This window comes from Ochotona princeps, chromosome 1 (assembly GCF_030435755.1).
Source record: "Ochotona princeps isolate mOchPri1 chromosome 1, mOchPri1.hap1, whole genome shotgun sequence".
Classification (NCBI taxonomy): domain Eukaryota; kingdom Metazoa; phylum Chordata; class Mammalia; order Lagomorpha; family Ochotonidae; genus Ochotona; species Ochotona princeps.
In genome coordinates this window covers 160,703,990-160,728,343 of record NC_080832.1, presented here as the reverse complement: position 1 = coordinate 160,728,343, position 24,354 = coordinate 160,703,990, and the positions used below count along the sequence as shown (strand labels likewise).

At 42.9% G+C, this 24,354-nt stretch overlaps 1 protein-coding gene and 1 long non-coding RNA gene across 4 annotated transcripts in view; one reads left to right on the top strand and one right to left on the bottom strand.

The window, feature by feature from the left end:
- SLC35B3 (solute carrier family 35 member B3) lies at positions 1 to 20,364 on the bottom strand. Of its 3 annotated transcripts, none has more exons than XM_058668000.1 (10): positions 20,263 to 20,364; positions 15,580 to 15,873; positions 13,096 to 13,217; positions 8,304 to 8,458; positions 6,917 to 7,024; positions 4,601 to 4,698; positions 2,770 to 2,862; positions 2,238 to 2,349; positions 1,348 to 1,417; positions 1 to 448 (listed from the first exon to the last, which is right to left on the bottom strand). In XM_058668000.1, the coding sequence occupies exons 1-10, from the start codon at positions 20,332 to 20,334 to the stop codon at positions 298 to 300; spliced, it is 1,275 nt and encodes a 424-aa protein (XP_058523983.1). In that variant the 5' UTR covers positions 20,335 to 20,364; the 3' UTR covers positions 1 to 297. The 3 variants fall into 3 exon arrangements, with proteins under 3 accessions (XP_058523983.1, XP_004596566.2, XP_058523994.1); XM_004596509.4 differs by having other exon boundaries at positions 20,186 to 20,287; XM_058668011.1 differs by lacking the exon at positions 20,263 to 20,364 and adding an exon at positions 19,835 to 19,862.
- A 497-nt stretch (positions 20,365 to 20,861) lies between these two features.
- The window catches only part of LOC131481896 (uncharacterized), a 158,918-nt gene continuing 155,425 nt past the window's right edge, over positions 20,862 to 24,354 (top strand). The window contains exons 1-2 of the long non-coding RNA XR_009246631.1: positions 20,862 to 20,926; positions 22,309 to 22,422. This is a non-coding gene — a long non-coding RNA (uncharacterized LOC131481896). The remainder of the gene's footprint in view (positions 20,927 to 22,308; positions 22,423 to 24,354) is intronic.

Sequence of the window (24,354 nt, the reverse complement as noted above, 5' to 3'; positions counted from 1 at the left end):
TAGTATCCAAGTAGTCTTGTCACATGGCCCATTCCCAGTGAACTTCTGAAGAAATTGCCAGGAATTTCTGTCTGTCAAGTTGCCATTTTTCTGAAGCTCTCCCGATTGCTTCAGAAGTTGAACCAACAGAGGGTCTGAAGACAGGCTGGTGCCACAAACCAGCCTGTGTGGAAGCCATCTGCAGGACGCAGGCCCTCAGACCCTTGGGAGTGTTCTTTTTAAGTCCCTTTGGGAAGTTAGTTAACTAAGTTAACTAAGGATTGTTCCCTTATATTCCATGTCAGCACGAATCATCGCCTACACAGTTTGTGCCAACGTCCTTGGCTTTTTTCCGTCTACCGTCTTGTTGATCAGACCCAATAGAGACGGCAGTCTTACTTTATCCATATTTTTGCTGTAAACATTGAGAAATATACCAAGAACGACCAATAAACCAGACCATACATATCTAGAAGAAACAAGTAAGAAAAGAATATTAAAATTAACAAAGTAACCATCTATTACTGACCACAACATCTGATGATCATTCTGTACTAATTCTTTAACAAAATAAAACTTTGCTACTGGAGGTCTACTTTATGGAACACTTCCCACCTTAAACCCTTTGTGGCAGTAAATAAACTCATAACTGTTAGAAGTATGAACTGTAAGGAGACAGGCTAGACAATGGGCCGGGACCCATTTATCTCAACATTATACACATTACTCTTATTTGCAATGGGATTGGGATCCAGACAGGCAAGCTAAGTATGTAAAACAACAAATTCGAGGAATAAACAACAAGTTTGATATTTATAAGTATCCAAACAGATCAATAAATATCAAAAGATCAAGCTGAAAGGACTTTTTACAAAGCTTAACAGCAAAAATGAAGTTACATAAAAATTAATACACTTAGCACCAAAAGGAAAACTGAAATTAAGGTTATTTAAAACCAGGAAATGTAAAACACAGTATCTTAATCAAGAAATCTGGGCATGGCATGGTACCCTAGCGGCTAAAGTCCTCATTTTGAACGTGCTGGGAACCCATTTGGCTGCCAGTTCTAATCCCAGCAGCCTTGCTTCCCATCCAGCTCTCTGCTTGTGACCTGGGAAAGCAGTCCATGATGGCCTAAAGCCCTGGGACCCTACACCAATATGAGCAACCCGGAAGAGGCTCCTGGCTCCTGGCTTCAGACTGGCTCAGCTCCGGCCGTTGCAGCTGCTTGGGGAGTGAATTAGGGGATGGAAGATCTTCCTCTGTCTCTCCTCCTCTCTGTGTATCTGACTTTGCAATAAAAATAATCTTTAAGAATAAGTAAATCTTAATAAAAATTGAGCAAAATTTTGTATTATAAATACTTACTGAAATGTAAATGGTTTAGCAAAGAATATAAAGGAAAGTACAATGGTCATTGCTTTTCTTCCTGTCGTCACTGTAGAGATAAAAAGGCTCATCAGGACATGCTACTACATAATGTTTTTCATCGCGATAGTTTTAGGGGATATTATACCAGAATCTAGATCAGGCCCCAAGGACACAATGGACAGTAGAAAACCAACCAACCACCACAGTCACCATTCCTGCTACTCTGGAATACACAGTCTTGTGGGGAACAGAGATCAAGTAACTAACACAGGTGGAGGTTCAAGGACCACTGTCAGTAAGTAGTACATGGCAGTCCCAGAAAACGGAAGCTTTCCTCAGCACATCAATGGTTCTTTAAAAAGAGCAATTTGAAGGATAGGCCAGTATCAAACAGTGGTCAGCTCTATGACAATGAATAACTTGTAGAAACTTCTTACAGGTCTGTGTTAACACAGAGTACTACAGAGTACTACAGCTGGGTTCTGTGCCTGTCAGAGGCACCTGCATGCCTCTCTCTAAGTCACAGCTCCGTCCCTCCACCCCAAGCTGCTGCTGTCCCGGCAGACTGTGCGGTTCACCCATGCCCAGATCCTACTGTCACATCATTATATGGGCAGTATTTTCTTTGAAGGAGTCCATCCCATCAGTTTTAATAGAAAGTTCTTAAATCCACGTAAAAGTTATTCTTTAGAAAAACATCAATACTTGATTTTAAAATCAGACTTTCAAAATTAGAAGTTAAGATCAAGCATCATTTAATTTAGAACTTTGAAACAAACACCCTAAGCCAAAGGCTAAATGGGTGACATATGGAACATTCCAATGAAGAGGTCTGTGTCTGTTTGGAAAAAGAGAATCCCTCATTTAGGCAAGTAAATCTCTCCTACCTGTGACAGCAAGAAGTGCACCAAAGATTTTAATCAAAGCCAAAACAAAGGAGATTCCGAAATACCCAGTGAGGGAAAAAAGAAAAGCATAACCGTAGGTCCGAACTGGATTCTGTAACAAAGAAAAGTTTGTTGTATTTTTCTTTTTTTTTTAGAAAAATGCAAAACAAATCCTGAGGTATATTACCAGTAAAATAGAACTACGGGATTTTAATCAACTTCTTATGCAATAATAAGCCATCTGATAATGCAAAGATCCTTATTTGGTTTTGACTTAATATAACAGCAATGAGAATAAAATTTCCAATTTCTACACATGTATAGCCTAAAAATGAACCTAAAGAGTACAGCAAGGATAAAATCAGGTACATATCAACCAACTCATTTCTTACATAACGTGTGTTCTATATTAATTATATTAAAGGAGTTGCCAAATTGCTCTTAGTAACAGCTGTTTTTGAATAATTGGAATTATAAATATAGAGAAAATTCTTTAATGGAAAGTTCCTTAAAAAATGTCATTAGTATTTACCTTGGAACAAAATGTTACTGCAGGACCTAATCCACTGGTACACGTTAAGCCCAGTAAGATGTACACAAAGCCAATTGAATACGAATACAAAACCTAGAGGATAGAAACAAAGCGGGAGAAAAATACCATCAACGAAAAGTAGAACACAGGGTTTCAAATATATAGCTCAATTAATTTATTAAGTCTGCAAAAAGAAAACACTTTTAAGGTGATGCAGTCACTTCAACGTGGCCTAAACTTCTGGAAATGAGAGCTGACTATAATGATTTGTAGGTCTTCACCTTATTTTATGTACCAAATACTGGAGCAGTACTGTTCTTTTCAAATACATATACATTCTGATTCATTTCTACCTGGCTTAATTATTGATTCAAACCAGATTTTAATGCCAGGGCACTAATAATCTATATTATACACACACATGCATGTGCACAAACCCACATATAAATTGTAAAAGTTAGTTTAAAAACAAGAAAAAAAATACAATTATTAAGTTTGTAAAAGAGTTGAAAACAGAATGAAACTGACCAGTACAGGGCATTCCCTGTCTGTTTCCTGCTGACCTTTTTCTCCCAGTCTATTCTTACAGACAAGACTCAAGGCAGTACCAGCGCCCTTCAACACCTGCTGTGAGTCAGGCCCTCTGCTAGCACCCTGTGTGAGTCACAGCCCGCTTTCAGACGGGACCAAAACGTCCCAGACACTGAAGAGGCGGGGAAGCTATGATATGGACTGAGGCTATGACAGATTCTACCATCTTAGCCTCTGTAACACATTAACTATCAAACCGCTTCCTTAATTCTCCTTGAGGCTACTATTACCTTATCCAGAAAGATTAATGAGAATCAAGAGAACTCCTGACCAAGATTAAACCTGTTAATGGAACAGGCAAGGATAGCGCTATACTCATGTATGTTTAATTCAGTATGCTTTAACGTCCAGCAAAGTGACTGGTGATAAAATAATGTAAACATATGGACACACATACTTTTCTGTATACAAAACATTATATAGCACTTGAATAAAAGGAAAGTCACACCTTATTCTTGCACTGAACCACCAAAAGCACAGCTGCTAATCTCCATAAGTTAACTTATAATTCAATGTCATACCAGCCACATGATCCAAGGGGTTTCCAGTATATCTGGGGATTACATATTCCCAAGAATAACTATTGATAGCAATATTCTGAAAAACAAAAGTGACACTGGTGGCTAACGCCGACACATGGCGCATGCAAGATCACGCTGCTGGTGCAAAAGTAAATTCAAAAGAACAGAACTCTGAGCCCTGGGTCAGAAAGCAGTGATAACGAGGAAGGGATTTACCATTCTTTGGAAAAGATGGTTATTCAAAACGGTATTGGGACAAATGAATAGTCATAGAGCAGTAAAAACATTTTTAGAATCCTCAAAATTGGGTCAAAATACAATAAAAAAGAAAAATCATAAAACTAGTAAGCAACATGGGTAATTTCTTGTTTTAAATCACAGAGTTGGTAAAGTTCTTTCAACCAGGAAACACACAGTCAAAAGTCATAAAGAAAAAGCTATATTGCAGTATGCAGTACACAAAAAACCTCAAACGACATAAAAATAACCCCAAATCCAAATGCTGGGCATGACATAACAGGTTTTAACAATAAATCAAAGTCTCGCTAAACCAATGGGAAAAAGTGTATCAAATATATAATCAGCTGTCAGCAATATTAGTAGACAGCTGCTCCGTGAGAAGAATGATAACACGTTTAAAGATGCTGCATCAGAGTTTTGTATAATATAACCACTTCATAAAATGAGGTGTGTCCCCACGGTCCAGTCTGACGAGTTACCATTTCAGAATTCGAAGCGTGATGCAGCTTCATTGCCTTCTCCTGCACGTTCCCAATGACGGCGTCCGCACAGAGGGCCAGTGAAATGAGCACCACACCTTCAAGGAGGTAGAAAAGACAGTGCCTGACTTAACCCATGGTCAACAGTCAAGGTTTCTAAGAAATCTGAGACAAAAAACAAAAGCACGTCTTCAGCCATGGTTGAGTATTCTCTACAGCCCGTTGTAACACGGACAGGGACAATGCAATCTCTCTCTGTCTCTCTCTCTCTCTCTCTCACACACACACACACACACACACACAAACACTCATAAACTAAGTTAATGCTGTCACCAACACTGAGTTTCAATATCATGTTAAAGAACTCTTCTACTTTTACACAAAACTATGTTTGAAAGAAGCAGCACGTTAAACCAGTGGAATGGAACTACCCTGAAGATACAAAGATCTATTGGGATCAATGGCAGTCTAAAAAACAAACAAAACAAAAAAGGGGAATCATGAAAAAAAGAAAAAAGCTCTGTGGGTTGAACATCCTTAACACAAAAATTGGTCTTTAACATGTTTCAAAATTACAAATTCTTTGAGCACCATCATGGTGGCTACCATGAGTGCAAAGTTCCCCACATGACAGCTGAGACGCTGGCCACTAACCGTGCCGTTAAGAGGACCTGCATGCTGTGTGTACAAGGGTGCATGAAAGCCAAGTGAATTCAGGGGCAACTTGGGTCGCAGCAACAAGAACGCTCACTGTGTGAAACACTCCTGGGCCCACGCATCTCTACTAAGTGTTACTTTGCACATCTTAGTAAAACAATGAATTCAGTAACCATAAATAGGTATTTAGCTTCAGAATCTCCTTTAAGCATGCAACCTGACTAGGTTTTTTTTTTTTTAACTTCAAAGTCAGATTAACAGAGAGGGGAGACAGAGCTCTTCTATCCCCTGGCAACTCCCCCAAGATGGCCACAGTTGAGCCAGGAGCTTTTTAGGGACTCAAGCACTGAGGCCATCATCTGTTGCTTTCCCAGGCAGCTGGGTTAGAAGTGGAGCAGTTGGGACATGAACCTGGCGCCCATCTGGGATGCCAGAATCGGGGGCAGCTGCACCTGCTGCACCACAACGCTGGGCCTCAATCTCTCTTTTTAAGCCACAACAAAGGGACTGGGCATTTTTGCAAGGTTGTATTTCCATGTAATTCAGTCAAAGCGCCATGCATTTCTCATTGCAGTTTCTATTCCTTCTCTAAAACTGCTTTTTCCTAAAGAGAAAAAGAAGTTTCCAAGCATAATTCTCTTTAACCTCTGCCAAGTGAAGGGAAAGTATTCCTGACAAACGTTAGCCTGGTTGAAAACATTGGCAACTGTGCGCTTTCCACAAAGAGCAGACGTAGAGGCTGCTACTCAGCTTCTCCAAGGCAGAACAGGCCCTCTCACCGGGTAACTGACCTCCTTAACCAAGTCAGCAAGGAAAGTTGAAAACTGGCAAGAAAGTATTAGGAAAAAAGGTGATTGCAATGCGAATGGCTTTACTCATTTCTCACAATTGGCTTTTCTTCTGTAGAAGTAACTATTTTATAGACGCTGATGCTATTATGATGTTGATGCTCACTTCAGTGTCTCTGAAGACTGACATACTTCACATACTGTTTCTGTCAGGTCAGGAGATGGGCTGCCACAAAGTTAAAATATTAGTACATTTCTTCTGATAATTAAGATAATCATGCTGGATGTAAACCACAGAACTACCCCCAACATCTCTAAAGACGTTTAGAACATAGGATTTTACTATTTATTTTTAAACTCTCAGATATTTCTAACTAAACTATAGAATCTATTCTGCCTTTGAAAATTTAAATTAACAAAATTTCACAAAATGTACAATGAGAAAAACTAGCTTATAGTGGAAAACTTAAAAACTTTAATATCCACATTTATATTTTACAGTTTGTTGAAGTACAGCATGTCTTTACTGCTTTCCCCAAGAAAACGACAACCGAACGTGCGTATCCCAAAGTGTTTTTCAAAATGAGGAGAAAACTACTGCTGTGATTCCCCTATAATTTCTGCCTATTTCAGCTGATTAAACATTTATCGTCTACCAGAAAACTATGGATTTCGCTGGGCAAACAGCCTCCTGTCATGTGAACATGCAAGAGTGCCAAACGATGGCTTCACTTCCAGAGTTCAAGCTCCCACGAAAAGTCCCGAAGCCTTTGGTTAGACGTGACAATCCTATCATTTAAAATTCTCAGGAAATGTCAAAACTGCTTAGGACTCACTGAAGTATCTGTAACGGAAGAACAGAAAGCCCTACCTGTGAGGTTGAAATTCGGGGCAGTGGTGCTGTCGGCCAGGGTGAACCATATCAGGCCTAGGCTCATACACAGCGCAGCAGACACATCCGCAGCGTTGTAGCGCTTGCCTGTCCGGGACAGACATGAGGAAGGTGCCCGTCAGGCTAGTGTTAGAGCCATGCTTACCCAAGCAGAGCGGAGTGGAGTGGAGAGCAGCAGGGATCTGTTTCATATACCCAAAGCCAGACCCCCGAGAAGAGCCCTTGGGACAAGGCCTGAGACGGCTACAGAGGCTTCTGAGGGAAGCGGGCGCCAAGAGGTCTTCAGAGCTACAGCAAAGATCCTACTTTATCTGTCACAACAGCAAACCAACACATGCATTTTATGAAAATTTCATGGCAAGAAAAATGTACATCTACAAACATTTAAAAATTTCATTGAAATTCCTGGCTTTTAATAAGAAAAAATATTTTCCTGTTTTTACATTTATACCATAACCTTTATACCATGGTAATGAACTATCTACACAATGGTTTAAAGACAAGATATAAGATAATTTCTGGGTAAGTGGGAACTTATTTCACTACTTGTATTTAAAAATTAAAACATAATGTGTAACTTTTTAAAGCATTATAAAGAAATATAACTGGGAGTTCAAGAAGTTCAGGGAAAAGAGATTATCTTTTAATTCCACTTTCCCACAAACTTTTTGAAGCCCCCTTGTATCACATGTGTCCGAAGTCATTTAGGAAGCTATGTAAGAGTATTAGTAAGGGCGAAGGGAGACTAGTTACCCGGCTGTGGTAAGTGATTCGCTAACACCACACTCCCATTGACAATGTAAAGGCTTTTGGGGAGGGGATCTGATGCTCAGCACAGGAGCAGGCACAGGAGCAGGTGGTGTGAGATCCCGAGTGATACACGGACACCAGATACGCCTCAGGACAGTGGGTGCTCCCACAGCCCCCTTCTGGCCCCGAGGCCTCAGTGAACCAGCAGGGTTAGTCCCCAAAGCAGCTCTGCTCGGATCACGCTTTTCTCTGACACAGGGAGAATGTGGTGCTCCAAAGAACAGGTGAATGGGACCACTCAGCACTTCCAGGTACTTCCGAATATGGAAATACAGTAATGCTGCAAAAGCAGTAGCTTCCAAAGTGGGAAAAATTACAACAATTACAAAACCAACTTCTTCTTTTTCCCAAGCTCAAAATGTTGGTTTCAGATACTAAGACAGCTCTGAGACATCCCGGTGATTTTCTGATACATTGTGCGTAAAATATCAGAACTGTCAGGTAAGCTGGACTGTTCATCAAATGTATTAACAGAAGTTTAATGTTTTTCCCAATGCTAGAGCTCATAATATAGCCTACTAGTTTGAAATAGTATGAAAATATACCATTACTATACCTTGAATAAAAACTCCTCCTAGCATAACAGGAATCAATTTGCAGCACTTGAAGATGACTTGGGTGGGATAATTCAGGTAGCCCAAGGAAGTGTTTGATAACCCCATAGTACCCACAGTTAGAAAAGCTATTATCATGTAGGTTTTTCCTGGTATTCTGTAAAAGACAATTTTTAGAACCTTCATTTGGGGACCCGATTCATACTACTGTAAGATAGTGTGTTTACAAGGTTTAAATGTCTATTCACTTTTCTAATTTCTCAAAATACCACTATCCTTAAGGTTGTAACATTGTATGCTTGAATAAAATAATGCTTATAAAAATCACAGTTTACATAAATGTGAAGTCTCAACTAAGGGAAAGAGTGTTATATGAAGAGACAAACTTTGATTGCTACAGGAGGTATAAATGTTGATTTTTAAAAAACAATTCTAGCTACATTTGCACTGAATTTTAAAATGTGTTTGTTTTTTAAAAACATTGGCTTCTCTAATGATGTCATGCACCTTAACCGTGCTTTTAAGTGCATTTTCCAATTCCAATGTACTGTTCTGTTCCTTTATATTTCCATCTAGCATTAGGAAAAAATACATTCACCCATTCTGCTGGAGGGACCAGGGCAGTTTCTCCAGAAAGGAACACGTACAGTCTGATGCTCCGGACATGATCTGGGGCATCTCACAGGTCACCCTCTCTGTGTTCTAGAAAATACTGCAATAACCAACTCTCCTTGTGATCTCAAACCTTTCAACTTTGGCTGCATTCACATTGCTCAGCAGTGAGTCTTCATTTGGCATCTTTGCAAAGGTGAACTCTTGATGTGAACACATGCTCATTTAGAATGGTCTAAAATAATGTTGGGCATTGGTGTAACACAGCAGAACACTACTGCCATTACCCAACAATAACGTGATCATGCTGCTTATGAGGGTGTTTCAAGCAGTTGGTGGAAAACGCATTTAAAAATTAAGCTTCCTTTCAGTGAAAAAGTTTTTGAAGTCTATGTTTATTATGGGTTTTCAAGAAGTACATGGGAGATGTCTACTATGCAAAATCTATACACGACTTCACTTTCTTTTTGCCCTAAAATAAGCTCACTTGTCAATATTGTTGTTTTCCTTTCACAAACCTTTTCAAATACTCTTAGATGTAATTTGCTTTTCACATGTTAGTTAAAATTCAATCTAGCCAACAAAAATTCTTTCATGCCTTATATGAGCAGGTATAAGGCGAAATAATTTACTGGAAAAAATGCAATTAAAATGCATCCTTTTACACTTATGTTTTAATTTTCAGGCCTTCTCTACATATGTGCCAAGGCAGCAATCCACACTGAACATCGCGTGGAGATGACTCGGCAGGCCCGGATACACCAGTGAGCTTTCTCGCTGTCTTGGGACTTGAGCCTCAGTGAAACAGGACAGCACCGTGGCCCCAGATGGCCACGGAGGCCAGGGCAGTCACAATTCCTCCAAGATGAACAGTAAACAGTGCCAGGAAGCTCCCAGGGAGGTCAGGAGAGCAGCGCAGTGCAGGGAGGAGCAGCTGGGGCCAAGATCACAGAGTCCCAGCTTGCAGAGTAACTCGCTGCTGACTCCGGAAAGCCTCAGGTCCACTGCTCTAGGCTCTGCCTCCTCACCGGCTCAGTGAGAAGCCAGATCCCACAGGATTCCTTCTAGGATGCACACCCTTCTTCTACTCTATGTACTGCCCCAACTGTTTATCTTTGCAAAAATGGTGGAAAAAATGTTATTTAAAAAGTGCCAACCCTCTTCAGAATCAATTAAAAACAAAGTAATCAATAATAAAGTTAGAGGTAATTTATGGCAAAAATCTGTAGCTTATTTAGGACACTGACAGCGTACAGTGTGTGTTATCACACACTGTATAATTTGATGCTCAAAATCAAACTAAGAGAAAATTTCAAAAAATTCCCTGTGGACCTAACACAGCTAGAAAACGGCAATCCCAGACCCAAAGCCATGTTTGCCAAGTCTGAATTCTGTTCTTTATCTAGCTCAGGGGTATTCGCATACATGTAGGAAGAAAAAAAAAAACAGTAAGTAAAGAGCTAACTAGAGGTCTTAAGGGCAGTCCTTAAATTAGAAATGGATGCATATTCAGAAATAAATCAAATATGTGCATGATTAGGCCTATTTTCATTGTAAAGTGGCTTTAAGGATTTCTCAGAAACATGCCGCAGAAGCAAGTTCCAATTCATAATTACATTAATGACAAGTCTACAAATGTTTTGCCAGAATTCCTTCATTTATGTTTAAGTCAAACACAAATTATTTTGTTTTAGCTCTATTATCTATCATTTAGTCTATCACCAGGGCCAAGAGGCTGGCGCCCACTCTGGGTCTTACCCAGGCGGTGGGTACGTGTGCTTCCTTTGAATGTAACAAGTCAGGAGATACATCACTTTTCACTTAATACACACAGCACCAGATCACTGAGAAGCAACCAGAAGCCCAGTGGTCTGCAACAGTGAGTTAGCAGGCATCCTTACTGGTCCTGAAAACTTTCCTCAAATCCACTACTCACTGTTACATTTTATAGTTCCAGAGCATGAAAATACTGAAGATGAACTCTGAGGTTTCAATATTTTTACTGAAATTACTACAATAACTTTGTGGCAATAAAGAGAAGTAAGGAGGCAAAACAGAACAATGAAAATAAATAAAATCAAAAGGGGTGCATTGTGGGAAATTGCCCCTGGATCTCTGCCTGCTATCTGGTGGACGTGATCTGTGATATGGCTGGAGGGCCTAAGGGCTAGATGTGCCTTCCAGCCTATTACAGCACTGTTGTCGGGTGGCAGGACTGTCAGGAGATGTCCCCCCACCCTAATGCCTTCCCCTTTCTTGGTCGATATAAGCTTGTGCTCCCATTACATTCAATGGACATGAGGCCCAGCATGGTAGCCTAGTGGCTAAAATCCTCATCATGCACGCATTGGGATCCCATATGGGTGCCAGTTCTAATCCTGGCAACCCTGCTTCCCATGCAGTTCGCTGCTTGTGGCCTGGGAAAGCAGTCGAGGACAGCCCGAAGGTTTAGGACCCTGCACCAGTGTGGGAAACCAGGAAGAGACTCTGGGCTCTTGGCTTCAGATTGGTGTAGCTTTGGCCATTTTGGCCACTTGGGGAGTGAATCAGTGGACAGAATGGAAAATCTTCCTCTCTGTCTCTCTCTTCCTTCTGTAAAATCTGACTTTCAAAACATACACACACAAAACTAATGGACATGCTTCACCAGAATGTCAAGGGTGGTTCTTGACCTCCCCCACTCCATGGTTTTGGGGACCTGCTGGCAGGAAAACCCCCGAGAGTGGGTACGTAGGCGTCTGCCGCACTGATTCAACTGCAGTCTGAGAAGCCGGAATCCTGTATTGGAATGCCTGCTGTGAGCACCAATTCCTCCACTTCTGACCCTGCTTCCTGCAAAAGTTCACAGTAGGAGATGGCAGCTCAAGTACCTCCTGCCAACCACGATTACTGAGGTCAGAACTCATGGCCCTGGCCTAGCATGGCCTTGGCTGCTCTGGGCATTTGGGGGGTGAATGCATAGATGGGGATCTCTCCACATCTGTCTCCTCTCTATCTCAAATAAAATGAAAATAAAGCAAAAAGAAAATTACAGATAGTTTAATACAAAATTCAAAGCTATTTTTAACAAGACTTGTTTATTAAAAGGGCAGAGCAACAGAGAAAGGAGACAGAGAGAGAGAGAGAGAGAGAGAGAGAGAGAGGGGTTTCCAGCCACTGATTCAACTTCCAAATGCAACAGCCTGGCCCGGCCCAGGTCAAAGCCAACGCCCAGAAACTCCCACTCTGGTCTCTTGTCTGGGTGGCAGGGTCCCAGAAGAACGGGCCTTCGCTGGCTGCCTTAGCAGGCACGTGAGCAGCAAGCTACATGGGATCTGGCACTCCAATTCAGGATGCAGACATTGCGAATGGCGCCTTTACCAACCAGGCCACAGTGCTGCTGGCCTCCTAAATGACTCATACTTCAACAATAGGGGACGTGGCAGGGAAGAGCACTATATAAACTATAAAGGACTGAACATCTGCCTCAAAGGCGAGTAAATGGCAGCACTACAGTTCTTATTACATCTCAAACGCCGACACATATATGAAATACACGCATAAGGATATGAAGGACAACTAATGGTACATTTACCAAGAAAACTTTATATTAAAATTCTTAACTATTTTGGTTTATTTTTTTGCTGGTTTTTTTTTGCCTATTGTTCTGCATGGCAACAATATATCAAGATTTCGCTCAAATAAAAATGACTATTAAAAGACTTTGTCACGCAAGCTCTTTTGGTTTTGATGATAAAATATGTTCCCCCTGAAATGAAGAATATTCTTACTAGATCTTAGAGGCAATATACTCCACAGAACATCAATTTCACACTTTGAAAACCACAATAAAAAAGAGATTTGTAATTCACCACTATCATGTCCTCTGTATTGCAAATCTGTACCGCTCATGCTATTTTAATGAGATTTATAAAAATACATTTTTTGAATGCCAACAGACCTTAATATAAGTTGAACCTCAGTTATAATTTTTATAACATTAAAATAAGATCTCACTTTTCAGTGTATAAAAAAGTATCCAGCACATTAAATATTTTTACTAAGTTGGTCATACTGATATTAGTGATTTATATGCTTTGTTAATAGGAAATGTTGATTTCATGAAAATTCATTAGGCCTACAATGACAAATTTAATCAATACAGCTGAACTTCATATCGAAAAGTGAAAAGAAAACACATACCTTCTCCGTTTGTCTTGAATAAGCTGAAGCTCAATGAAGCCAAATAGGGAGTAAAATGCAAACTGCACCAAGGTGAGGTACCAGCCGTAGGACCTGAACCCCTCCATCGAAAATATTAACTCCTGCCAAAGACACATGGATATTGTCAAGCTCAGAGCAAAGGTCTTAAACTCCTCACAACAGAGATGCTATTTTAAAGCAAGTAAATCTTACACTAAACCAAACCAAAATCAAAGCACTCCGGGCTTCTCATGGTTCATGCAGGACAGAAGCTCATTCCAAAGAATGGGCAGACGGAGAAATCAGCAGAAAAGCAAGTGACTTCATGAAGAAACACTGCCTTTTCATTAATGATGAGACACGTGGGTGACCCAAGAACCCATGTGCTATATAAAAATCACCTTGCTCTTAGAGGGCTGTGATCAGGGAGGGTCTCTGGCCCACGTGGGGTGCCTGCACTGGGGCCCAGCTGGTAACCTCAGATCTGGGGAAGCCCAAGTGGACGGCCCAAGGAGCAGGGCTCCTGCTGCTTTGAGTCTTCACCCATGGGAGGCCAAGGTGAAGGCCTGAATTCCTAGCTCCTGCATTCTGCCAGGCCTGGGGATCAGCTGGGGGAAGCTCTCTCCCTCTCAAAAGTAAAACTAAGTTTTTAAAAATTAGGACAAAAAGTCTATCACCTCAGGCTGTTCTTCTATAGGTTCACAGTGACCATGCTGCTTTTCAAAATTCTTAAACCATAAATTGTTCCTTGTAGAGGGAATGGTGAATTTGCCTGAACATAAATTATGAAATAACATTAATTATCAATAAGCCATTCTTAAGCTACTAACAGACATTCTAATTAGGTTCTCTGGTTTGATTTGAACTGCGTAAACCACACTTTCCTGTGTGTGTGTCTGCATTACCAAACTCACCATTTTCCTTGAACTACTTCGATCTGCATTTGTCAGTCAGTTTTCACAAGGTGGTAAACTTGCAAGCACAATTCACAGTGGTTTATGTAATTAACAATCTATGCATTTATAAATTAAGCTGATTTCCAATCCAGTAGAAAATTTTTAGGGTAAAATTTTGTTTTCTTCAAAATTTATTGATTTGTAGAGTTACAAGAAAGAAATAGGGAGGGACTGGAGGTAGGGGGGAGAAAGATGGAGACATCTTCCATGTTGGTTCACCCCCAAAGGGCTGCAGCTGCTGGGCCAAAGCCAGGGCCTTGGACCTTCATCTGAGTCTCCTGTGTGGGCGAGAGAACTTGTGCCATCTTCCACCACTTTTCCAGGCTCAAGAGTAGTCAGCTAGACTAGACTCAAACTGATTTCCATTAGAGAGGAATACTGGCACTGCAGGTGGCAGCTTAAGTGGCTATGCCACATTAGTCTTATGGGTAATTTTTAAAAATATTTTACTTATTTATTTGAGTTAGAGACATCTGCTGCTTCCCTCTGTAGATGACCTAAATGGGAAAGGGCAAGTCAGGCCACCCAATTTTTAAACCACTTTTCTTTGGAATGGCTAATTTTGTTCCCAACCTATTTGGAAAGAAAAAGCTATTTATCAGCAACAAATCCCAATCCATATTATTTTTTATCATGCTATTGTATGTTATCAGACAAAGATGTTTGATTTGTGATTTTTACATTAATATTCCTCATAGGATTATTTTAGCGTATTTAAAAAAACAAAATCATGGGGTGAGCATTGTGGCACAGCACGTAAGCCACCATCTGTAATGCTGGCATCCCAAGGTGGAGTGCCCGGTAACGTCCCAGAAGCCCCTCCTTCCAGTGGAGCTCCCTGCTAGTGTGCCTGGGGAGGTGGTGCCAGGGGTGCCCAAGGAGTGCCATCCACCCTGGAGAGCCAGGTGGAGTGCCTGGCTTCTGGCCCAGTGGGTGGTTAATGTTCTCATTCTCTTTCCCACTCCTCACTCCCCTGCTGACCTTTCAAATCAATACAGCTTTTTAGTTTTTCTAAATTACTACTCCATTTTCACACTTGTTTTCATATTTCCTCTGTAAGATTATGAAAAAAAACACGATATGTAGGATTTCTGTACAAATATCATCTGTGTTTTCAAGAAAGTACAAGGGGTTTCTTTTCTCAAATTTCAAAAATTCTCCCACATGATGAAATTTATTTAAAAATAAACTTTTATTTTATTTAACAATTTGGCACACCAGATAAATAAATCCAATCGTGTCACAGATTTCAAAGCAGCCCAAGGCTGTTTTCTTCCGATTTTTGCCATTTTTATCTTTGAACATCATAAGATAATCTTCCCACTTAAAATATTAAACTCTGAAATGTAATGTGTTTTTTAAAGGCTTATGTTTAAATAGTCCTTTTTGTCACTGTACTGAGAAGCTCACACTTAGGAACCAACTGAAACCCTGTGACTGAAAAAACATCTTGGAACAAACTGCTAGTAGGTCCCCCCGGGGTCCTTGATGGGTATAATTAAGGTATTACAAATGCATTTGTTTTTACCTGAAAATATCCATAAATTAGGTAGAATACAAAAACTCCAGCAACACATATACAAAACTGAGTCAGCTTGTTAAAGTTGCTGAGGTTTATGCCAAGGACTACAATGTCATCCACAGCCTTGATGTGCGGTGACATTGTTTGGGTTTTGGTTGGCACGGTGATAGACACATATTTCCTGGAGTTGTTGAACTTGAGATCCATGGTTCTTATTTGGTTGCATTCAGGGCTTCCAAGGTTATCTTTGTGAGTTTCCTCACTTTCACTCCGCCTTTCTTCGGCCTGCTGTACCAAGGGCTAGAGGGAGGAAAGAGCAATGAAGGCAAAACAGCAAATCAGAAGGGACCACGCTTCAGTTACTCCGTTCCAACGTCACTCTCATTTCACTTTCAAATCGGAACCCACAGGCCTATTTGCTAAAAAAATGATCTCCGACTGATAAAGAGTAGTATGAATTAAATATATTTCAGACTTATTTTCATAACAACAACCCAAAAGCTAACTCAGAATTTATGTCATTAAAGAAATAAGCAAATCTTTACGTTTTATGTAAGTATGTAATTTTTGAAGTCTATAGTAGTTTTTCTCAGCATGAATGCCAGTAATTGTGTGGTAAGTGATGGCTCGTTCTACATTAACACATTACCCAATTACGTTTTCTAAAGTCAGATTTATGTCACTTAAAAAGCTAGCTGTTTTTTTTTTTTTCCCAGAGATCATAGAAACGACAGTATATTTTAGGCTACATCTTTTTGTCTTCCCTTGGAAGAAAATCATTTCAAGCAAAGTTGCTGGGATGTAAAAAGGAGGGAAAAGATTTTGTCAGTCCGTGTAAAAACTTTTCGAAGTACACAGACTATGGTGAAATATCTCTCTGGATTTATACCACTTGAAAAAAATAAATTTGATGTGAAGGTTGAACAGATTGAAGAACTGGGTCTGGTGTAAAGGCCCAGTGGCTAAATCCTCACCCTGGTGCGTGCCAGGATCCCATATGGACGCCGGTTCGTGTCCTGGCTGCTCCATAGCCCATCTGCCTCCCTGCTTGTGGTCTGGGGAAATAGTGGAGGTTAGCCCAAGGCCTTGGGACCCAGTACCTGCAGGAGACCTGGAGGAAGCCGCTGGTTCCTGGCTTCAGATCGGATCAGCTCTTGCTATTGTGGTCACTTAGGGAGTGGACCAGAGGATGGAGGATCTTTCTGTCTTTCCTTTTCTCCATAAATCTGATTTTCCTTTCCCAGAAAAATAATTTTTTTTTTTTTAAAGACTGCAGGGCCTGGGACTTTTTTTAAAAGTCCTCACCTTGCACGCGCTGGGATCCCATATGGGCCCGGGTTCTAATCCTGGTGGGCCCGCTTCCCATCCAGCTCCCTGCTTGTGGCCTGGGAAAGCAGTCAAGAATGGCCCAAAGCCTTGGGACCCTGCATCCGTGTGGAGAACTGGAAGAGCTCCTGGCTTGGGATCGGCGAGCACAGGCCATTGCGGCTCACTTGCAGAGTGATCATCGGATAGAAGATCTTGCTCTCTGTCTCTCCTCCTCTCTGTATATCAGCCTTTCCAACAAAAATAAATAAATCTTTAAAAAAAAAAGACGGCAAAATTACGAAAAACAGGACAAACTTAGGATTAAAGCACTTGCCTAAGAAAAGTCTAATGAGAATGAAATTATAAAGTCTGAGGGCTAATGACCAAAAAGGGTAATTTTGAATACACCCTCTACTTTGGTAGCCAGTTTTTTTAGAGGAAGAGAGAGAGAGAAAGATCTTTCACCTGCTAGTTCCTTCCCCAGAGGAGTGCATGGCCAGGGCTGTAGCCATGACAGGAGCTCCTTCCAGGACTCCAGAGCGAGCATGTGGCTGGCAGGCGCTGAGTAGTCAGACCAGCCTCTGTGCCTTCCTAGGCCTCGCAGCAAGCAGCCAGACCAGAAGCAAGCAGCAGCCGAGCTCACTGTGTCAAGACACTCACTCTGAGATCTGAACGTAGAAGCAGCAAGCACCCGTAACTGTGTATGTGTGGAGGCAGAGCAACATTCCAATCAACTGAGCCAGACACAGATTGCTACATTTCCTCTCCTTCTGCTTCTTCCAGTCAAGCCCTCAAGTACCCATTTCCCCTTCCTGGAACACACCCTGGAGGTGGAATTCACCCCTGCCTCTGTTAGGGATACTCTTCCAGCCTGGTGTCGCTCACCTCCCTTTGGTCAGGTCGGGCAGCTCAGCTTCAGTGTCCATAATTCCCCCCAAGTTGGGAGAAAATATAAAGGGTCATCCAAATGTTCATGGAAAATATATCTTATTCAAAAAAATCCATGGATTCTAAAAAGTTTTGCACTGAAACAAGCTTACTTTTAAGTTCCATTTTCCCAGGACTTTTCGAAATACCTTTACAGAACCTGAATGGCAAAGCTGAAATCCCATTTCTCTGCATAACCTGTGATCTAGCATCCACACTGTACCCAATACTCACTTACACTACATAATCTTTCTCTGTCCCTGGACAGCTGCAAATTCCCACAAAATATCTAAAATGAACATGGCAATGAACTCCTTGGTCTTGTTCACTGGAGGCAACAGCACCACAAGCCCTGTACTCGGAGGGCGCAGTTCAAACATCAGAACATCACGGGGCAGGAAGTACATCTGGTGAAGGCCTCTGAGGCCCAGTAACTGTCTTTCCAAACGACAGCTGTGTCCTGTCCAGTTCAAACACTCAAGATATTAACTATCAACTAAAAGACCACACAAATCCTAGCTGTAATGCAACTGAGAAACAAATACAGGCACAGTGCTGGCCTAGCAAATTAATCCTCTGTCCTGGCTGCTCCAATTCCCTCTCAGCTCCCTGATTAGGGGATGGGAAAGCAGCTGAAGAATGGCCCAAGTCCCTGGGACCCTGCACCCACATGGGAGATCCAGAAAAGTCTCCCGGCTCCCAGGTTCCTGAGTCCAATCCTGGCGTTGTGGCCCTTTGGGGAGTGAATCAGTGGATGGAAGGGCGGTCTCTCTCTTTCCTTCCTCTCTCTATTTCAAGAAAAATAAGTAAATCTCTCTTTTTTTTTAATTAAGCATGCATTAAAATTACTTTGAAATGATCAATGTTACTTTAGAAGTCCACAACCAGCCTTGAAATTAACATAAAAATATCAAATATATGAATTACTGCCCGAAGTTTGTTTCTCAACTGACACAGGGAGTTAACTTCGGAAGAACACCCGTCTGAGGCAGCCTCTCCCGCACCTACTGAACATTTAAGGGCACAAGCAAGGTGACAAGGCTGACTGGGGATCCTCTCCTGTGGCACAAACCATCTCCTCTCTAGTGTATCAACCTGAGCAGAGACAGCACCACAAAAGGTCACGAGATGAGAACTAATCTGTACAGGTTGGACACTCGAAAAAATTCCACTCTGTCCACATTGTGTCACAGGCAATATTACAACTCAAACAATGCTGGCATTACATTTCAATTAACGGCAGCCTGGACACCAGTTTAGCCTGTAGGGTAAGATTATAAAACAGAAAAATCATACCGCCTTCTTGCTTTACACAGATTTCACTGCAGAGCTTGAGACACTGTTTGCTCACTTCTGAAAGTCACTTTCGAAAGCAGTAATTAGGATCTAATGTCTATGTGAAGCATCTAAGGACAAACAGCACTAAATCATTTCAAACACTGGCTGCGGCGCTTGAGATTCAGTCTATCTTAATTCACTTACAAAGATGTTTAATGAGAAAACAATTCTAGATGTCTGATACCCTACCATGAAAGAGAATGCAAAACATTATTAGCATACTGAATCATCCCACTTTGTACTTCCAACATTCAGTTGGAAGGACAAAAACCTGGTGGGGTGAATTCCAAGGCAAAGACAGTAAGAAGGTGCCGGACTCGAGGGACGCTAACTTAATAACCCGGAAAGAACAAATCGTGTCGTGCTCAGAGGCAAAGGCCATCATGAAGAGCTGAACCACGCAGTCTTTCAGTGCAAACGTGTGCCATGGGTACTTAGAGCTGCCCCACAGACCCTGGAGACGCCCCATGGTCCCCACACCTACAGCTGTATCCCCAGACCCTGGAGACGACCCATGGGTCCCCACACCTACAGCTGTATCCCACAGACCCTGGAGACGACCCATGGGTCCCCACACCTACAGCTGTATCCCACAGACCCTGGAGACGGACCATGGTTCCTCACACAGAGAGCTGTACTCCACAGACCATAGATATGGTCCCATGGGTCCCCACACCTACAGCTGTACCCCACAGACCCTGGAGATGGCCCCATGGGTCCCCACACCTAGAGCTGTACCCCACAGACCCTGCAGACGGCCCATGGGTCCCCACACCTAGAGCTGTACCCCACAGACCCTGCAGACGGCCATGGGTCCCCCACACGGGGGCCCGGCTCGGGCAGCAAATACTCCTTCCTCCTTGGAAACCGTGCCAGTCTTCTGGTCTCTCAGTCAGCCGCCTACTGCTTGCACTCTGCCCTCATCTGTTCCTTCACTCCTTAGTCTCCACGGGAAAAGGTCTGAGGGCGGAAGGGTCTGGGTCCCAAACAAGGGGTACGCCGTTCCCCGCCTCAACCCCCACTCCCATCGGTAGGACACCTGGAAGGGTGACCTCAGCCCGGGTGGCGTCTTAGACAAACGGAGCGTTTCCCCCTCCCCAGGCCGGTCGCCGTCACCTCCTCCTCCTCTTCGTCTCCTCCTCCAGCACTTTTCACCGGAGCTAGAGTGTTCCCGACCGCAGCCAGCATCCCCTGCGCCCCCGCGCCACTTCCGCCTATGTGTCGCGGCGCGCTTGCGCAAGCGCCTGGCCGCTCCCCCTTACGGTGCAGGGCGCTCTCTCGCGCATGCTCCGTCGGGTCCGAAGGATTGGCGTTGTGACTGGCGCGGCCCGGGTTGCCCTGAGGAGAAGCTGGCTGTGCAGCTCGCCGCGGTGCAGTGGCCTCGTACCCCGGTCCTTAGGTCCTCACGAGGGAATGGAGGCTGACGTTTGGGGAGGCGGCCACGTGGACAGCCCCGAGCCCGGCTCTGCCGTGAAAGGTGGGCCTCCGGGAGCACCTGCCTCCTGGCGCTGTGATGCGGGCTGTGATGAGGCGTGCAGCCCCAGCCCCGTGGCCAGCGTTGCCTACTGACAGCACCCCACAGAAGTCCAAAGCTTGAGGACTCGTTGAGACTGTGAAGCGTTTACCATGGATGGGGGGAGCTGCATCTGCCGTCCCCGAGATAAGTAGGTGAACACCAGAAGAGATTATTTTAAGAAGAATGACGAGTTGTGTGTAGGAAGGGAGGACGTAGGATAGCGGACTAACTGTGCCGCTGTGTGCACGGTTCACAGTTGCACAGGTATGCAAAGAGGACAGAGTTAGTGTCGCGGTCTGTGTAGAAATAACATGCATCTCCTGAAATGGTGATTAGAAAAGGAGTCTGGGTGGGCGTGTCCACTTACTGCTCACTCACCCTTTTAGACCAGTGTTGCCATTGTTATAAATGTTATTATTCAGGCTTAGAGAAATTAGACTTCCCAAACAGCAGCGTGGTACTGCCATCGCATTAGATAGGTTGAATGCCTATTACTTTGCATATCTATGCAGTAGTTATTAAGCACCTGTTAATAAGTAGGCATATATATATACATATATGTCATTTACATAGTTCATGAATCATAGGCCTGAACTCCTGGCCCTTAGGGAGCTCTAGGACCCACCCAAGGTAGTAAATGATGTCTAAGAGAACTTAGGGCACAAAAAGTATCTCAATGTGGTAACTACACATGCCTGCAGGGGCCTGCAGAATCCAAATGTTCTGAGCTGCCGGAGTTACCCTTTTAGAACCTGTGACAGAGTTTGACATAGCTCCAATCAGCGATACAAAGATTTACCGTTCAGATTTAAGTTCAGAACCTTCTACGATGAAGACTGAAGGACTGAGCCTGTTCCTGGCGGGTCCCCTGCAGCCTGCTCTCGGGAAGGACTCCCTGCCCTTGTCCAGGAACGCCAGGACCCAGTGCTTTGCATGGCCTGTTCCTTCGTGGAATGCCACCCTCCCTCATGTCTGCAGCTTGGGTTCCTCTTTGCTGTCACAGCTCAGAAGTCACCTGATCCTTACTCGCCTGATTACCCTACCTGCAAAATATTTGCACAAGTCCATGGTAGAATTGTGAAGACAATGTGGGTTTTTTTCTTAGAGTTGGGCGTTTAATAAGCAACTCCTGTTCCCTGCCCATTTACTTGTGGAATAACCTTATGGGAACAAAATGAAAGACTTGTAGCTAGAGGTGGGTTCTCATTTTCTAAGAAACGACTAGTTCTGTTGTGTCTGAAGCCTTTGGTGTCTTGACACATTCTGAGCATCATCTGTCTTCGTTTTATTATTGTTTTAAATGTTTTAGTCATCTGGAAGGCTGAGTGACAGAGAAGGGGAGACAGACAGGATTTTCCATCCGCTGATTCCACATGTGGCTACTATCGCCTGCACTGGGCCAGGCTGAAGTCTGGGGCCTGTAACTCCATATGGGTCTCCCATGTGTGTGGCTGGGCAATCTTCTGCTGTCCTCCAAGTCACAATAACAGCTGGATCTGAAGCGAGCGGCTCCCACGGCCACTGTGCCATCACCTCTGATTGCTGGCTTACAAGAACACCTTCCTATGAGCTCTCACGCGTGTCTCCTGGACACTTGCTCTTTTCTCAAGTTTACAAGGACTTGTTACTTTCTTTTTTATCTGAAGGTTCTTTTGGCTTCACGAATGCCAGCAGTAGCTCCCACAGTGCAGGACACACGCTGCTTTCAACTATTGGTGGATTAACACATCAGGAAGCTTTGAATCAAGCAGCACCAACAGGTAGGGGCAGTGTTCCTGCTTCTGGCCCTCTGACTAAACAGTTATCTTGTAAGCTTTTCACCTGTGGTGGACTGAGGATGCGGGTAAAACATGAAGAGATGTTGCTGTGGAACGAGGCTCCCAGGCTTCCGTGGGAATGACAAGGGTCATAGGATTTTAGGAAGCGGGAGACCAATGGAAGCTGTTAGTGTACAAAGGGAAGCTATTACAGTTTTGATAGCTAGCACATAGCAAGAAATCCAGAGTGGCAAGCAGGTTGCCTTGACCTACATGCTCATATGCAAATGCCCCCAAAGGTAAGACAGATGCCTAGGCGTATTATTTACCTTGAATAGCCAGAAACACAAACAGAAGAGCTAGAGGGGTAAAAACTGACATCAGCCCCTATGATGGACTTAACCTCAAACCTGGCCCATCGATTGGGTGGGCTCAGATCCCTTGAAGAATGCTTCTGCACTTATCTTTAAGATGAGTTCTCCTCGTTACCTTTTCTACGGGACCTAAAGTGCTAGCCCAAGGACAGACACGCACATGTGTACCACGTATACCACACTATGCCACATATACACATACCACACACACCACACTATATCACATATACGTAGCACACACACCACACATCCCCCTGCACACAGAACACACATGCACCACACATACATATCACATACCATATACCACAAAAAACACACGATGTTGCACTATATACATTACGCATGCCAAACACACATACGCCCCACACACTCAACAACATGCCACACATACCTACACATGCCACATACACAAATATCACACACAGAACACACACCACACACATATACAACACATAATACATGCCACACACACACACCACATATACACTTACACCACGCACACATACATCCTACACATCACACACAGAACCCTATGATGATGCTTCTCCGTGTATCTTTAATGAGTTCTCCAATTACATTTTGTGTCACACCTCACACAAACACGTGTAACACACACATTATATATATCATATACCATACATACATACACATTCCACAAACCACACACACCACACACATTCCACACACATATACCACACACACCATAGACACACACATACACAGACCACACATACCACACACACATATACCACACTCAAACATATATACCATGTATATGCCACACATATGTTCCACCCCACATACCATATACACACCACACAATGCAACACACAAACACATGCACCGCACAATACTCCCCCACATTTCACACAAACATACTACACAAACACACATACCATACATACAACACATAGACCATACATACCACACACACACACCAGACACACAAGCACAAACACCACACAACTTACCACACAAATACACATAACACATAAACATATCAGACACACCACACAGACCACACACACACACACTACAGCACACATACCAGACACATACTTTGGAAAGTGAATTATCGGATCTTCAACGGCTCTTTGACATGGGGATTCAGTTGACACTGGTACCAAAATGTTATATGATACAAGAATTTCTGACCATGGATTGTCTCATGATGTGTCCAATGGATCTGTGGATTCCACACAGGCATGATGGATATTGTGTTAACAACCAACAGAGCCCTTTCTGATACTTGGTAAGAGTTATGGTGGGGTAGGCCAAGTGGAAACTCTTGAAGTCATCTCTCCTTCCAAGTCCAAGATAGAAGCTGATTTCACCTGGGGCAGAGGTGTGGTGGGGCTTGAATGGTTGCATCATCAGTGGAGACGTTAAAAATGTAAGGGTTATGGCCTCTGTCATTTCCCCATTCGGTTTTTAAATTTATTTATTTATTTTTACCTCTGAGGAAATTTTAACTATCATGGTGTATGTTGGTGAACTACCATGAATCAAGAAGTGGCCAAGTTTCTAGATATATATAACTTACCAAACTTGAGTTGTGAAG

Excerpts from the sequence above, each read along its gene's own strand:
- SLC35B3 (XM_058668000.1), bottom strand. The coding sequence starts at position 20,334 with ATGCTGGCTGCGGTCGGGAACACTCTAGCTCCGGTGAAAAGTGCTGGA. Across the intron at positions 8,459-13,095 it reads ATTCAAGACAAACGGAGAAG|AATACCAGGAAAAACCTACA; the intron begins GTATGTGTTTTC and ends TGTCTTTTACAG. Across the intron at positions 4,699-6,916 it reads CCCGAATTTCAACCTCACAG|GTGTGGTGCTCATTTCACTG; the intron begins GTAGGGCTTTCT and ends ACCTCCTTGAAG.